The sequence below is a fragment of the Myotis lucifugus genome, unplaced genomic scaffold (genome assembly GCF_000147115.1).
Source record: "Myotis lucifugus unplaced genomic scaffold, Myoluc2.0 scaffold_41, whole genome shotgun sequence".
NCBI classification, from domain to species: Eukaryota; Metazoa; Chordata; class Mammalia; order Chiroptera; family Vespertilionidae; genus Myotis; species Myotis lucifugus.
Genome location: NW_005871089.1, coordinates 4,172,004 through 4,189,557, shown reverse-complemented (window position 1 = coordinate 4,189,557; position 17,554 = coordinate 4,172,004). Strand labels below are relative to the sequence as shown.

General features: G+C 47.6%; 1 protein-coding gene across 1 annotated transcript in view; it reads right to left on the bottom strand.

The window, feature by feature from the left end:
- NEO1 (neogenin 1) overlaps positions 1-17,554 on the bottom strand; it is a 214,842-nt gene that overhangs the window by 11,553 nt on the left and 185,735 nt on the right. The window contains exons 24-26 of the mRNA XM_023753169.1: positions 17,349-17,441; positions 13,226-13,384; positions 8,403-8,666 (exon numbers count right to left, since the gene is read on the bottom strand). Coding sequence (XP_023608937.1) covers positions 8,403-8,666; positions 13,226-13,384; positions 17,349-17,441 — 516 coding nt within the window. The remainder of the gene's footprint in view (positions 1-8,402; positions 8,667-13,225; positions 13,385-17,348; positions 17,442-17,554) is intronic.

Below are 17,554 nucleotides of genomic sequence, written 5' to 3'. Positions count from 1 at the left end.
GCGGCCAAGCCCAGGAAGCCCGCGGGCGCGCCAAGAAGCCCAAGAAGGCCGCGGGTCCGCCACCCCCAAGAAGAGCGCCAAGAAGACCCCGAAGAAGCCCAAGAAGCCGGCGGCAGGGGTGAGAGAGACCCCCTATCTAGGGCAGGAGGCTCTCCCCAATCCATCCCCGGGCAAGCGGCGAGGACTTATTGAAAAATCCTGCAGGAGGTAAGGACAGGAGGCACCTGGGGTGAGATCTCACAGGGGAGTCAAGGGGAGGGCTGGACGCAGCACTACCTCCTGACTCCAGCCGGTGGCCACGGCATCTGGCAAGTGTGACTTTCGGTTGCACAGGACTTGTCTGTCTGGTGTTTGTTGTCTGGTGTTTGTTGTCTAAATGGGACAGTCGTCGTCTGCTTCTGTGTGCTCCCCGCTGCAATGTTTTCTTAAGAATTTTCAGGACTTCAAGAAGAGAGCCGGAGACTACGGATATGATGTTAATGCTTTTGATTTACAGCGATTCTATGAACGGGAGTGGCCCACTTTCCAGGTGGGGTGGCCAGATGTAGGGTCTTTTGATCTGACCACTGCCTACTGGGTGCATCATGTCATATACAGCCGCCCAGGGCATCCTGATCAAATTTCTTATATTCAGGTTTGGGTTGACGTATTGTCCGAGAAACCCCGATGGATGAGGGCATGCCTCCCGAGGGGAAAATCGGGACAGAGACAGACAATTCTTTTGGCCGGGCCCCAGAAGGGAAAGGCTCCCCCGGTCCTTCAGGGAGAGCAGGAAGAACCCATTAGCCGGCCGCCCCCCTATGCTCCCCCGGCGCCGGATTCTGGTGAGCCCCGGCCTCAGGCCCAGGCCACATCACCAGCTCTTGACCCGGAGCCCCTGCCTCCCCTGACGCCAACTGTCTTCCCTCCGGACCCACCGACGGGAGGGGCTTTGTCGTCCTCCAACCCCTTCAAGTCCATCCCATACTAGACAGGGAACGGAATATGGAGCTTCCGGGAGTGTTGGGCCGGCGGCCCCAGCGCCTCTCCTGCTCTTGAGGCAGGCTGGGCCACTGGACCTGGGCCCAGACGGGAAGCCTTTCATGATTTATGTCCCTTTCTCAACTAGTGATTTGTATAATTGGAAGAATCAAAATCCATCTTTTTCTCAGAACCCTCAGGGTCTGATCTCTCTGCTGGAGTCAGTCTTTTTTTACCCACGTGGGATGACTGCCAGCAGTTACTGCAGACCCTCTTCACCTCAGAGGAGAGAGAGGGTGAAGGCGGAGGGAGGGAGGATTACTATAGCAGTGGTCTGCTTTTCTCCGAAACTCCCACTGTTTAAAGGGAGACAAACAACTGGACTGGGAGACAGGGGGATTGGTCGGAAAGATCAAAAGTAAGAGGAAAAATCTGTGGGGGAAAGCAACGGGCCCTGGGCTGAAAGATAGGGGCGGGGTGTCAGCAGTTATTTTACTGGCTACAGACCACTATGCAGGCATAGGGGTTTCGTCTGTAGCTTACCAGCAGACGCCTTATCAACTGACTTCAAGATCGCAAGTTTTCTATAAGCACAATTAATCTTTCTCTGCCCTAGTTTATTACATTAAAAACAAATAAACTCCCAGGAGCAAAGCGGAGGAGAAACGGAGCTTAAGTCTGCAGCCGCCCTGGTGATTTAGAACTGGTTGCTAGGCAGACTCAGCCCCTGAGAGCCAGGACAAAGAAGGGGGGCTGGATGCCCAAGCTGCCTGCAGTGGCCCTGAAAAAAGCAGCAGCAGCAGCAGCAGCAGCAGCGAGAAAGTGGGGGACAGCAGAAATTTACCTGACACTAGAGCTGCCCCGCTGCTGCCCAGTGAGTAATGAGTGTTTTACAACAAGCAATACAAGACTTGGGCCTTTGGCTTGCAGGCTACAGCAGTTAAGCCAGAAGCCAGTGACTGGTACTAGCTTTCCTACAGCCCCAGGAATAGAGCAGCAAGCCTGGGATCTATGAAAGCTGCAGATAGAGCTAGCGGAAGTTCCCTGTTTGCAAATGTACTGAAAGGGTTCAGTACCTGTTGCTGCTGGAAGAGAAGGGGCTGATATCCCCTTCCAGTGCACTCCCTTGGAAGAGGCCTGGTCGCTGCTCTGCCATAAAGGGGACTGGTGGGAAGACAAGGAAAGCAGGGCCCTGTAACTAATAAACAGGGTTAACAAAAGGGCAAAGAAAAGGGCACTCTCCCTGGACCTGGGAGCCATCAGGAGACTTTGAAATTCTCCAAGAGAGGAGGAGTCTGACTCAGAGACTGGCCGAAACCTCGTTGGGTTAAGAGGACTAGAGGTTGCATATTGAACTTGTAAACTGCAGTTTGCTAGGCAGAGGTCCAAGCCCAGTTGTATAGGGGTTAAGCTGTCTGTGTACAGCAAAACAACTTTCTCCTGTGCCAGAATACATTTTAAGGAAATTGGACAGACTGTGTTTGTGGCTAGAAAGAAGAACTGGCCGCAATGCACAGCCCTGACAGTAGCCCGCAGAAAACTGTATAATAGACTTAGATAATGCCTGCATCTTCATGGACATGGCTCCAGAGAGACAAGGACAATTTTGCCTTATATAGGAAGGTCAAGAATAGACTTTAGTCACTTTCCTAAGATGTTTGTATAGCCCTACCATATGTCATGTTTAGTAGCAGAAGATTTAGCTGCCTGAGGCGGCCATGGTGCCAATATTATGTTTCATTGTATTAATATGTTGTATTAACTTTTGATTCTCTTACAGGTTTGAATGTAGCTGTAGCTGCCAGCAGTTGCTGTAGACCAGTGATGGTCTACAGTCCTTGGTAGTCTTTGGGAGTAACTGGCAAGTGTCCAGTCTCCCACACTGAGGGCCATTGTTATGGCTATGTGTTAGCTGTCCTAAAAGGAGGCTATGTGGGGTGAACCCCAAAAGTAGAGGGTGCCTAGCTGCCGGGAAGGCAGGTGTCCAACTGGGCAAAGAAGAATACCCATTAGGTTTTGGTCTCTATTCAGAGACAGTTAGCAACCTGTATACTGTCTTGCAGGCCTGTGTGACCATGCCCATGTCAGGGTGGCACAAAACCTCAACTGTAGGAAACTGGGGAAGGCCTGTTTGGAACAGAAGGAAGTAGTGAGGTGGTGAGTACTAGCCCTCTGTTACAGGAATTACAGACCCTGTGAGGTCCTGTGACATGTAAGACCCTGTAAAGAAATAAAACTCCTTTAGTCCGTTCTGAGAGAACAAGTCAAGTAAGGGGAACCCTACTACAGGGACAGCTGTGACTGTCTATTTGAATATAGACACATTGTAAATTTCTTCTTGCCATTTAAAGACAGTTATATTACTCTGAAAAGTCCATAAAAAGGGACTGGCAAGGAAAATTAGAAAATCTTGGAGCAGGTCAGTATGCTTTTCTCCTTATATAATTCCAGCCCTGAAGATGGCTGGCGCTGGAGCGTCAGGTCCATGCCCTACCATCACTGGCGGTTGGTCAGAGTAGAAGGGGAGCAATAAGGACGCCTCTGTGTCCCTGCGGAACCCCCACGCACTCTGGGCCGCGATGAGTAGGATGGCTACTGAGATGGGCCTTAAAGCCTAGGGCGTGGGCCCAGGTGGAGTTGCTACAGGTGAGGGATTCACCTAACTTAGCAGATACTGCAGGCAGGCCTGATGGCAGCTGGATGGCTTGGCTTCCTGGCCCTACGGGGCACATTAAGATTCAATCATGAAATTTCGGCAAAGGTAATCAGTTATCATTCTTGTTGTGTTTATGCAAACAACAGGCCAAATTGAATACAATAGATAAATTAGTCTTGATTTGGTTTTTGATAAAAACAAAGGTAATTTTGAGGAGAAAAATTCTATTTCAATAGAGGTTGTTAAAACTGAAATGTTTTCTTTCTCTTCTACTGGACCATTTGTTATAGTTTGTCTCCATCAGGTCACAAGCCCACCTCCTTCTGTGCCCAGGCCTCATTGTCCCTCTGACAGACAGCAAGGATCTCTTGGCTCTGAGAGAAAACTTTGTCCATCCTCAGCACGGAGCAGCTACAGAAGAAATTCAACGCCCATTTTCCCTGAAAGAATTCAGAGCCAGGATCCTTGAGATAATATATTAGGCAGTTAGACAGACATGAGCAGAGCAAGGACAATGGGCCAACTAGTGTTACCAGGTGTAACTAAGTATTTCCACCTCTAGGTATGTGAGACAAGGGGCATAGCCAAAGAGGTACTCACCTAAAGTCTCAGCCCTTAACCCTGCTACACTGCTCCCGGACGAAGGGGGTGAGCCTCCACTTCACGATTGTGAAGAGGTCTTGACCACCTTGACCTCTCTTTGAGCGGACCTGAAGGACACCCCCTTGCCCGACCCAGAAGTGACCCTCTACATGGATGGCAGCAGTTATGTAGAAGATGGACTTCGGCAGTGGTGCCCGAGAAGGAGGTAGTCTGGGTGCAGACCCTGGGCCGCGGAACTTCGGCTCAGAAGGCTGAGCTCATTGCCCTAACCCAGGCTCTCTGGTGGGGGAAGGGCAAGAGACTGAACGTCTATACTGACAGCCGGTATGCTTTCGCTACCGTCCATGTACATGGGGCACTGTACCAAGAGAGAGGCCTTTTGACCTCAGGGGGAAAGGACATTAGAAAGCCCCCGAGATCCTTGCACTGCTGGCGGCCATCTGGGGGCCGAAGGAGGTAGCCGTTATACACTGCGGGGGGGCACCAGAAGGATGACAACCCCAAAGCCCGAGGCAATAGACTAGCTGATCAAGCAGCAAAGGAAGCCGCCAAAAGACCAGTAGGGCCCCTACAGGTCTTAGTGGCCCTCCCAGACCGCCAGCTGCCCGACACCCCAACCTACACCAAGAAGGAAGAAGAGCAAGCAAAAAGACTAGGGGCCCAGGTAACCAGGGGAGGATGGCTGAAACTCCCAGACCACCGTCTGTTCCTCCCAGAAAGCCTAGGCAGAATCATCGTAGAGCAGACCCATAGGGGCACCCATCTCGGAGGCACCAAGCTGGCTGAGCTTCTTTGCAAGGATTACTACGTTCCAGGACTACAGAGGATGGCCAAGAATGTGGCTCGGAGATGCCAGGCATGTGCTCAAGTGAACCCCAGTCAAGCCCGCTCCGACCTGCCTAGAGTAAGGTTCCAAGGAAGCACCCCAGGGGAGCACTGGGAAGTTGACTTCACAGACCTCCCAGTGGGCCAGGGAGGATACAGATACCTCCTGGTGTTCATAGACACCTCAGTCAGGATGGCCGGAGGCCTACCCCACCAGGACTGAGACAGCCCAGGTAGTGGTTAAGAAGCTCCTCTCTGAAATTGTCCCCCGGTTTGGCCTACCACTGTACATGGGGTCCGACAATGGCCCGGCGTTCATCGCCAGGATCACCCAATTGGCAGCTAAGGCATTAAAGGTAACTTGGAAATTGCATTGTGTATACAGGCCACAAAGTTCAGGACAGGTAGAGAGGATGAATCGGACATTGAAGGAAACATTAACCAAGCTGAGAATAGAGACTGGCGAGAACTGGGTAAGTTTGCTCCCCTTTGCCCTTCTCCGAGCTAGGTGCACCCTGTATGGCCAAGGATTGACCCCTTTTGAAATAATGTTTGGGCAACCGCCACCGTTGATGCCCAAGCTGGGGGAGGAAGAAGTCGCCTGTCTATCTACCTGTAATTTGCTTAAGTCTTTGCAGGCGCTCGAGCAAGCTGCCACATCAGTACAACGGATTGTGCAAGAAGCTTACCAAAACGCTGACACCCTGGAGAGGCGAGCTGGTTTTCCCCTGGTGATTTAGTCTGGGTGAAAAGACACCAACCCGGAGGGCTCGAGCCACACTGGGATGGTCCATGCACTGTGGTCCTCAGCACCCCCTCAGCAGTCAAGGTAGCCGGGAAGAGACATTGGATCCATCACACCCAAGTGAAGGTGGCTGACAGCAGTGACAGCCCCCGGAGGTGGAAAGTGAAACCAACCCAGGACCCACTGAAGGTGAAACTAGTACCTGCATCATGATCTATTTACTGCTGCTCGCTGTCATGTGGAGGTTTGGTAAGCCCCTTTCCCACCAGGCCCCACATTATGCCTTGGAGGTGATCCGCACCATAGACGGGGTAGTACTGGCCTGAGAAACGGGCACCGGTGAACCGACTCTCCAGTTTGACCTGTGTAGCCTCTTCAGGGAGAATTGGAACCTGCCCCAGGACAGACCCAGGCTCATGAATTTGGGCCCAGCCGGGTCGCAGCTAGGGATCCCCGGGGGAATGGCTACACAGGGCCACAACCACCTATGGCTGCGGGACCCGAGGGACTGAGCAACAACTATGGCATACTCCCCTATATGTCTGCCCGCGCCAGCCCCGGATTCCCTTTCTGAAGTGTGGGGACCATGAGGATTATTATTGTGGACAGTGGGGCTGTGAAACCTATGCCAAATGGCCCCCAAAGCTTCCGGACAGGGACATACGGTTCACCCGGCAGGTGCGGCCAGGGGCCCCGGAAAGGAACTGTACTGTTGGAAACTGCAACCCCATTGTCATCAAACCAGTGGCATATTGGGCCAGAGACTGGACCGGAGGAAAGACATGGGGATTGAGGCTATATGTCTCTGGGCCAGACCCTGGGATACTATTTACTATCCAGCGACGGGAAATACCCCGACCGCCCAACCCAATTGGCCCCCTGGCCCCCCAGCGACCTGAGGTCAGGAGACCAAGCCCGGCCCCATGCGTGACGAGCCCGCCACCACCATCATCAAAGACTGAGGCAAGTCATCGGGATGCAGTAACCTGGCCTCCACCTCGGGGAGCTCTGCTGAGATCAGACATTTTCGCGCTGCTGGAAGCCTCGTTCCAACTTCTGAACAAAAGTGCGCCCGACCTTACTGCAGACTGCTGGTTGTGCCTCAACCCCGAGCCCCCCTATTACGTAGGGATCGGAGCTTCAGCTCCATTTGGGGCAAGTGCGGCCCACCTCCGCAACGTGTCCGCGGATGCAGAAACCCCGGGACTATGTGCATGGGGAAAGGGAGGAGGGGATTAACTTTAGGAGATATTACTGGAGCTGGGCTGTGTGTCACATCTGCCAATTACTCCCCCCCCGATTCCCCCTATGCAGAAAATTGTAACCAGACACTCCGACTTCCGGAGAGACCAGGGTCCAGGACCCCCTGGTACCTGGTGGCCCCAAGTGGTACCTGGTGGGCATGCATCACCGGAATCACCCCCTGCATACTCTCCCTAAACCTCCAGACTGGGCTCAAGCCAGGGCTCTGTGTCCTAACTCATATCCTGCCGCAAATGTATTATTACTCAGGGGAAGGAGGAAGGGAGCACCTCCTCATAGAGCCTCGGCGGATTAAGAGAGCGCCGGTTCTGATTCCCCTACTCGTAGGACTCGGAATTGCAGGATCCACAGCGGTAGGGACAGCCACCCTAGTGACAGGACATCAAAATTACAAAGAACTGGGTAATCAAATTGACTAAGACCTGAGTACCCTAGAAAAATCCATAGGACAGTTGGAGGAATCAGTAGGGTCCTTAGCTGAAGTAGTCTTACAGAACAGGAGGGGACTCGACCTACTCTTCCTGAAACAAGGGGGACTGTGCCTAGCATTAGGGGAGGCATGCTGCTTTTACACTAACCACTCCGGGGTAATCAGAGAAAGTTTAAGTCAGTTAAGGAAACAGCTGATGGGCAGAGAAGAGGCCCGTAAGGCAGAGGGGAACTGGTATGAGAATCTGTTCTCCTGGTCCCCCTGGCTCACAACCCTCCTATCCGCTGTGGCAGGGCCCCTCCTCCTCCTAATAGTAGGTCTCATTTTTGGACCCTGCCTGCTCAGGTGTCTCCTCAATTGTATCCAAGACCGAATCCAAGCTGTCAAACTCATGGTCCTGCACACCCAGTACTCTCAGCTAGTGGATACTAGCGACGAATCCAGGGTCTGAATTCGTCTCTTAAGACCAGTAGGGAGTGTGATGAATTGAATGTCAGTAAAAAAATTATAACAAGGATGGGGTCAAGGATAGGTAACCAGGCATAACTCCAAGTCTCCCACTCCCAGACATCGGCGCGTCAAGGTCCTGATTAGACCCTTGTAACTGTAAATCAAGGACGTTTGTGGTTTCTGGGGATAGAAGCTCGCGGAGCACAAAGCTCGGGGCTGTTACAGGAGAAAGCCTGTGGCAGTCACTGGCCAGTTCAATAAATCCTCGCTTGCTGTTTAAGACCTAATTGGAGTCGGTGGTCTTATTCTCGCAAATGTTGTCCACAACAGTTCCCACAGGAGAAAGCCCACACCCTCCCTGAGAGGGGAGAAGCTTGAAGGGTACTTGCTTTATTATTCTTTAAAGAAGAGGCGGTTTTTGCCATAAGCCAGAGCTAAAGGGTCCCTCCAGTGCTGTTGTCTTCACTCACCTTGTTGGGACAGTAATGGTGTGCTTGGCAGCGCGGGATCATAGGTGGGTGGACCCGGGGGTGGGATGGCTGGCACAGCAAAGCTCTTCAATGGGTGGGAAGGGCGAACGTGGGCGGTAGGAAGACTTTGGCCTGAATCTTCCTCTTGGGAGCTGGCCAAGTAAGAGGAGCTTGTAGCACCTTCAGGATCCTGGTGATCAGTACAGCATGTCTGAGACGAGGAGGCTGGCATGGTGTCAGTGCTGGGGGTATTTCGAATGGATTCTATAGCAGGAAAGTCTAGATGTTAGCATTTTTAAAACCCATTAAACATATGTACATCCCCGAGCTCTGGCTGTTTCTAAGGGCCCCTGAAAGCAGCTCAGTAAGCACTGAGGTCCCTGGATGAGCACCTCTGCCAAGGCTAAGGAAGAATGGACTAATCTAAGAGTTCCAAACAATTCTGTCAACCAGTTACTGGAATTTTTTCAGCTAAACAGGTAAGTGGTCATAATTTTACATATTTAAAGTTCTGTTTGGTACTTACTATGGAGCACATAAGAAGGTTTGTGAGCCCTGCAGGTATGGCTCAATGACTGAGCGTTGACCCATGAACCAGGAGGTCATGGTTCAATTCCCGGGTTATGGACTTGATCCCCAGTAGGGGGTGTGCAGGAGGCAGCTGATCGAAGTCTCTCTCTTTCATCATTGATGTTTCTATCCCTCTCTCCTTCTCCCTTCTTCTCTCTGAAACCAAAACATATTTTAAAAAAAGGTTCATGAGAGTACTAGCTATTAAGACATAATTATAAAAGAAAATTTAAAGTTTCATTGATTGATAGTCTCAGTGACTTTCATAGATAACATGTTTAGTCACTAAGGCTGGCTGGGTACTGGACAAGTACCAGCTCTGCCTGCAAGGCCGGGTGGTTACCATAGGAGAGGCAATGCCACAGGCCCTGCCTGCCCTTAGGGGACTAGGCACAGCCTCACCAGAGCAACAGCCCCACAGCTCAAATGAGACCTGGACAACCAACTAGTCCAGAGGTCTACATGTAGCTTTAGGATTGTGCATATGAAGGGCGATGGGGCGAGAGAAAGAAATAGGGTCAGGTCAGCCTGGAGAAGGGGAAGACTTGGGAAGAACATGGTAACAATCTCAAAATATGTAAAAAAGGGTCATTGTTCTGGAAGGCAGTGTGGTGGGGTGGAAAAAGCACTGGCTTTGGATCAGATAGACCTGGACTCTAATCTTGGCATACTAGCTGGGTGAACTTGGCAGTCACTGAATCTGAGTCTCAGTTTCTTCACCTATAAAACAGGAAGAATAACAAGATTCACTGGAGATTAATTGAGAAGCCTTATGAAAAGTGCTAAACAGAAGGCTTGAACAAGGTTCTTTTCTTTGTAAATTGCTGAGTGATTACTCTGAGCCAGGGACTATGAGAAGTGCTTTGCATTTGTTAGCTCATTCAATCCTCAGACTAACTCAGAAGGCACTGGGAGGTTAGGCCTCGCCCTAGGACAGAGTGAGAACAGGTAAAGCAGGAATCTGAATCCCTGGCTGGACTCACAAGCCCACCTTCTGATCCACCACACACTACTGCCCTTCCACGCCCAATGCCACCCTCCCCTGATCCTGCAGGAGTGGCAGCAGCACCAAGGCCCAGAGAGACCATATGAGGAGAACAATGGGAGCTGGTGCAAACCACCATTTGTACCCCAGGGAGGGGCCTGGAGGACACCAGCGCTGGATGCGGCTGCTTCAGGCAGCCTGAAGGAGGTCCTCCCCTGACTCTTAGAGTTCTCACCCTTAAAAAAGAAAATAACCCTTTTAAGCAGCAATGCATGAGCAACCTGCAGAATCCAACCTATTTCCCTGCCGTTGTTGCTGAGGGAGCAATGATTTTGTTCCCTTGGGCTCTCAGGAGACAGGCCATGCCAGTCATGAGTGCTACCCCTTAGCTTAAAGGTCTTGGGTCCCAGGGATGAGGGACTCAACACCCTCCTCAAGTGCTGAAAGCCTGGTCATGACAACCTTACCAGGCTGAGGATTTTACCTTTTGTGCTTGCTTAAGCCAGCCACCCCCACAGCTGGGAGCTGCTGGTCTGCTTGCTAGGTGTGACCTGGGCCTGGAGGGAGCTGGTGAGGGTGGGAGCAGGCACTAGGAGAGAGAGCAGGCTTCAGCTGGGACCATGTCAGCCTGCACTGGCAGATATTTTAGGTCACTCTGGGCACACACACCTGCCTTGGCCACCTCAACTGCCTTAATTTGATAAGCTTCTGAAGGCCAGAGAGGTGGTGGGAAATGTGAAAAGGTAACAGAGGGTTGCCTACACGAGTCTGTGCTGTTCTTCACTGTACAGCTCCAGAGGGCACCAGGCACCCTGTATTCTCGGAGAATACAGTGGGCACACCCTGAGATTGTGCATATAAAATAAGGAAAACTATGCTGTAACACAACTTCCTGCTGGCGAGGGGCCGACTCCAGAGTTAAGACACACAAAGTTCACACTGCCCATCGACTGGGACAAGTGCAAAGTCAAGTAGTGGTGACATAATAAATGTTCCAGGACAAGACACAGCAAGTGCTCACTAGCGGGAGGACTGCCCTGGCCAGGGTCTAGTCATGCCGAGCCCACACACACAGGGCTGGCGGCGGCGCAGTACTGAGTTCCAGAGCTCAGGAAAGCATAGCAGTAAGATAACTCGATCACTTCTAGATACTTGCTCTACACCAAGCATGTCAAACTCAAAGGCTAACACGGGCCATATAAACAAGGTTTAAGTTTATGTGGGCCGCAAAAAAACAAAAGTTTCAATTTTCATAGAAACGTAGGTTTATTTCGATAGAGACATGCTGAATACAAAGGGCGGAAATAAATGAGTATTCGTTAACATGAAATAATAGAACATTTTAATAAAAATTAATATTTTTTCTTGAACATTAACTTACCAGACTCTGAATAACTGCACAAATTAATAAGCATAATCCAAATAAATCTATTTTTCTTGTTCTACGAAAGCAAAATATTTCCTGTTGCGCACACCAAACAAGTCAGTACAAGACTAATGGCATGGCAATTGGCTACTAAAATATTTGCTGCTAGTATTAGTGGAGGGAAATGAATGCAACACGATTACAGTAATCGGTCATTAGCGAACGTTGTAGTTCATTATAAATAATTATGTATAGCAGAATATTGTAAAAATTAAGTATGAAATTTTTTCTTACATACCGTTATATTAGCTGGGCCACAAAAATATTCATTGTGGGCCGCGTGCGGCCCGTGGGCTGCGAGTTTGACATGCTTGCTCTACATCTTCAGTGACTCTACCACTGGTTTCACCTTTATTTATTCCCCCTGGCCACTGAAAAATAACCCTTTCATAATGCAAATCATTACTTTTCCTCTCTTCACTTCTGCCTAAGTCCATAAGAATGGAACTTCCACCAACTGAACCACCACTAGGATGAGGGCTGGGTGGGAGCTGCCAGGCTTCTTGCCAATCCCCACCCCCCCAACCCCACCACACACAGCCTAGTGTGTGAGATTCATCTGCCTTAACAGGGTCAGGATACAAAATGGCTTTCCAAGAGCAGGTTTAGAGGGTGGCTTTCTGGTTGCTGTTGTATCAGAGACCACATCTGTGAGGCAGATTTCGGTTCTCCATACAGCCTCCAGTGCACTTTCCCTAAAGGCAGAATTCCAAACTCAGATTTGGGGGAGATAGTAGGAAGGCCAATTTTAGACATGAGTTCCAGCAGCACTCTCCAAGCCAAGAAAAGGTTTGGGAGGAGATAACTTTGGGAGTTACTGGACATCCCTTAATAAAGCCTTGATCTTCATTTGATGTTTTGGGTATGATTATAATTGATCAAAATATAAAGGAGAGGGGATGCTACTGGCAAGCCTAACTTCTAGCATGAAGTTTTGAGGTTCTCTTAAAATGGAATTCACTTGAAATTCTCTTTTTTTTTCCAGAACCACCAACATTTAGTTCTACTAATAACATCATAACTATTAACAAATAAGTTTCAAATGATATAAAGAGTATGCTTCATATATGAGCCATTACTAGATTTGTACCTTAAAAGTGAGAGGGTGAAAATTAATTTTCAATTAATGATGAATAATCATATCTATTCCATTTACTGTCCCCTCACTTTCACTATTTCCTCCATAAAACTGTTTTGATGATGCTTCTTAAGGTTTCCAAACTGGGAAATGTTTTTCTGGCAACGTGTTTCTTTAAACACACTGCAGACTGTTAGGCTAATTTCCTATCTGTGCAGCCCTTTCTCATTTCAGTAACCCGCTAGGCCACCTGATGGTTACGATATGCACCAGCCCCATGTGGCTGCAGCCTCAGCACCCTCAGATGCTGTTCTTACTCTGCTCCCTGGCAGAAGCATGTAATCTCCTGTGAGTAACACCTATGGCTGCCCTACGAACCCTCCCAACATTAAGGCGACTGAGAGGCAAAGTCGACCTCCAATGTCTGAAAATCATACAGAATGAATCTTCTTTCAAATTGGAGGGTTAAAAAAAATTAACTGAAAATAGAACTCAATTAAAATACCAGTTGTTGGAAGAAGACATGATTACATAGTTAGAGTTATTGTGTTTTTACTAAAATGACTCACACTGAGCACTTAAAACGTTGGGAGAAAAGTTGGGTCAATTTTACAGAAACAAATTTGAGTCAGGAACAGCAATGTTATGATAAATATGTAACACTGAGAAAACCTCTAAATCCTTCTAAGCGGGCAAGTCCTTCCCCACTGCAGCTTGCCAACTCATGGAAAGATTTCACCTGGGACGCAGTCCTCGTCTCTCACCTGTGGAACTGGCCCTGTCTGAAAGGGACATGGATGTGCCAATGGGCCATGGGCTGCTTGGGTGGTAGAGATGACTGCGAGCTGGAGAAGCGAGGCTGCTGGAGTGGAAATGATGGTGAGGGTTATCGAGGGAATGGATGGGATGGGCACTAATCATAGCTGTGAATGAACACAAGACAGAGAAATGCTTAACATGCTTGCACAGACACACACAAATCACAGTTCAAGAGCAAAGTCATCCCTTCTCCCTCCCATACAGTGCAACCATTCCCTTGGTTTTTTGGTGGCAGCAGGCTGGATATGGACAATCAGCCATGGATTTTACACTTGTTTTAAAAAAATTCAACACACTCATGTACATACGTTTGTCTGCCTGTCTATCTATCTACACGCAGAAAAAGAAGTCTGAGGAATATATACTAAAATGTTAACGGTGAGCTCTGGCCTGTGTTGCTTAGTGGTTAGAGTGTCAGCCTGTGCACCCAAGGGTTGTGGGTTTGATTCCCATTCAAGGGCATGTACTTGGGTTGTGGGTTCGCTCCTCACACCCGGCTGGGACAAGTGGGGGAGGCAATCAATTGATGTGTTTCTCTCACATCGACGTTGCACTCTCGCTCTCTTTCTTCTTCCCCCCTTCCACTCTCTCTGAAAAAGCAATGGAAAAAATATCCTCAGGTGAGGATTAATAATGACAACAAAATAATAATAAAATGTTAATGGTGATTATCTTGTGGGGAAGAGTGATCAGGATTAAAAATTTTTCCTATTGCTTTATATTTCTAATTCTTCAATAAACATAGATTATATGAGGTATTAAAAATATCTATTTGAATATGTCACGTAATGTAAATCCATAAGCAAAGAAATGATGGTTTAGGTTTCTATGCTTTTTTCTCATGCTAGAAAGATGTAAGTCCTTTTCTTTTGCATATATTCCTAATTCATTGCCTTTTCTTACTTGTTGAATGAAGCATGCAATAGGTACTTAGGCTGCATGAATGAGTAGCTGTTTAGTCAGTTTTCATATCTTAAAAGGAATGCGAATGGAACTGATTCTTATGGTTCACTCCAGTACTCAGCCTAGGACACTCTCTTACAACTTCCAGCCTGGAAGCTCAGCCACATCCATTCACATTTTAAAATATACATGATCTTTCCTAATTGCCTTTTTCTTCCCATACTGGCTAAGGAATTCAATTTGCTGCACAAATCCAAAGTTCCACACAGATATTTCATATACAACATTCTATGAAGACAAAGTTCTTCCTTAATGAGGCTACATTATCAATCCCAGAGGTGGAAATAAACAAAACCAGAAGTCCAGTTTGCAACTAACTTTCCTTAGGTACTCCATAGAGTAGTTGTAGAAACAATGTTTAAGATCAAGATAACCAGCTCAAAAGCCCCAAATAGGCAAATAGGTAGGGGTGACTAGAAACACAGGAGATCTTTTGTTTCCTAAGCAAGGGCTTCATGAACTTTGTGATAAACTCAATTACAGCCGTTGGAGTCTATGAAAATGTCTTCTGTCACCAAGGATCTGTCTGGATCTTTGTGGGGCCACTCAACATTACCCTGGAAGGAAATCCCAGTCAATAAAACAGATGCCTTTCTCCTCCAGCTATCTCCTGTCCTGGCCACCTGCAAACAAGCAGGTGGCACAACTGACCAGCGACCCTGGATTCTTACTGCCCCCCTCAAGGCCTGGGGAACCAGAGGCTCAGGTGGTCCTTTGGAATAAAACACAACTTGGAAAAGCAGGACAGTTTGAGAGTCAGCATCTCCTCTAAGGGAGGGAAGACCAATTCACAAGCGGGAGCTTCAGAATCAGTGTTTTCCCGATCAAGGCTAGGAAGAGGTGAATAAGCCTCCTGATTTTTAGCTATCTGAAAATATTCTGGATAGAGAGGACTCTCACAACAGAAAAACAAAACTGACCTTCTCTTTCTAAAGGCATTTCCAGTCTTTCCAAATGAAGTAAGTAACAAATAAAGTAACTGAAAGTGCCTGCCTCCAAGAGGTAGCCATCATTATCTGTTGGCTGAATAAGGACCCAATGCTGCTGGGCAAGGCCTTCCTAGAAGTGCTCAGTCATTTAAAGCCAGAGCAGGTGGCTGGTGGGTGAAGACTCCAGGGCTGTGGCTGTGTAGGGAAAAGGGGATCTCAAAACCTGAAGATCAAAGTATTCTAGGTACCTGGCATCAGATTCTAAAAGATTCCACTCACCTACCCAACTATTTGAGGCACAAATTAAATATTTAAAATTTATGCATACTTTTCCACTACGAAAAGAAAAAAAGGAGAAAAAGGAATGATGTCAACTGGGACAGCATATCTTTTCTCCTTAATGTATTTAAAAGTATCAAATCTACGAATAAGAATAGTAAAACTTCACAAGTTTTAAAAATAAGCCAGTCAGGTAAGACCTAAAGTCTTATACAAAACAAACACATAAGCAGTAAAGCTACCATCTTCTTATAATCAAAAGCAACTGGAATAGATTCATTTATTCTGTTGGGACATTTGCATTTTTAAACCTGGGGCCCTGCTGTAAGAGGGAAACCATGGTTTTCCCCTGCACACTTCTAAGTGCAGGTCCTTCCTTCATCATGGACCGTAAGCAAAAAGTATATTGCACAGAAATGACCTATTCGTGAACTGGCCTTTACTCTCTCAAAGCTGGTTTTAGCACCTAGTGCCTAGTGTTTGTGCATAGTGAATGAGTGAGAGAGAGTGTGTGCGCATACAGACATTCACATGTTCTACCAGTTCCCAAGTACAGGGTGCCATGGTGCACCTGTGTGCATGTATGGTATTTGGGATTATTTAAATCTCTGACACCATTGACAAAGAGATGGACGAGAGTTCTAAAATGAGACATCTTTTAAGAAATAAATTAAAAATCAAAAGCTCATTTGGGTCAAAACTGAAAAGTGATCTTTCAGGATTTGACGCTTTCAGTATTTGAATTTAGGTATCTACGGTGTTGAGGTTTACTAGCCTACTGTCCAGGTTAGAGCAAATACTTCCATATATCAAGTAGTTTGTAAAATTGATACTGATAGGCAGGTAGCTTTTATTCTAGGATGGAACAGGGGGCTCCACTGGAAGCACCACTTTGCCAGCTAGTCTTAAAAGGCTTAGTTTGAAAAACATTGGTTTATCCCATTACTTTTTGGCTTTTAATCATGATATTTAACTTATTTTGAATTTCAAATATTATTATAGGAGGTTGAGGAACTTTTAAGCTTATCAAAGTGAGGCATAGGTCAAGTAAGGTTGAAAATATTGCTTTACAAACTCCATACTGTTTTCCGGCCAGAGTGACTCAGTTGGTTGAGCGTTGTCCTGTGCACTGGTCAAGGTACAAGCCTAAGTTGTGGGTTTGATTCCAAGTTGGGCACGTGTGGAAGACAACTGATTGATGTTTCTCTCTCTCTATGTATGTCCTGGGTGAGGATTTAAAACAAACAAAACAAACACCACCTCCATACAGTTAACCTCAAACTTCCTCTAAAATACCGGTCTAATAATTTAAAAAATTCCACAGGTGCCTATTAACCCTGAATGTGTGCCAGAAGCCTAAAAAGCCTGGACAGATGCTTCCCCATTTCTCCTGCAGAAATGCTCTGCACTTTTTAAAATATATGTTTTTACTGACTTCAGAGAATAGAAGGGAGAGGGAGAGAGAGACGGAAAACATCAATGATGAGAAAGAATCATTGATGGGCTGCCTTCCTACACACCCCCTACTGGAGATCGAGCCCACAACCAGGGCATATGCCCTGACCAGGAATCAAACTGTGACCTTCTGGTTCATGGGTCGATGCTCAACCACTGAGCCACACCAGCCAGGTAAGCTCTGCACTTTTAGGGAGATTAGTTACTTCCCTATTCCTGGGAGACTGGGAAATTGGCTGTGTAGAGTCTTTTCCCTATAATTAAAGAAGCCGTCTCAATAATATTAATTGTAAAATATGGCAACTCTTTGATACTTCTTCTCTCAAGTTGCCAAAGTGGTTTTGTGTCAGGATCGAGTGAAGTCAAAGAGATCATTCAAAATTGGTCCCCAACATGACTGACTAGACTGACAATACTAGAGAAAGACACACTTTTAACTTACGCTGGGGTGGCTGGGAGTCAAAGGGCATCATCATTTTTGGTCTCATTCCTCGCCTTCCAGCCAGTGTAGACATGCTGTCCTCAGATTCATGCCCTAGACATCAAATATGAAGGGTGGTTATAAGCATGTGCCCTAGGCCACTTTCAGAAGTAAAACATATCTAGTGGGGAATACACAAACAAGAAAATGGGGACAAGGTGTTTCTG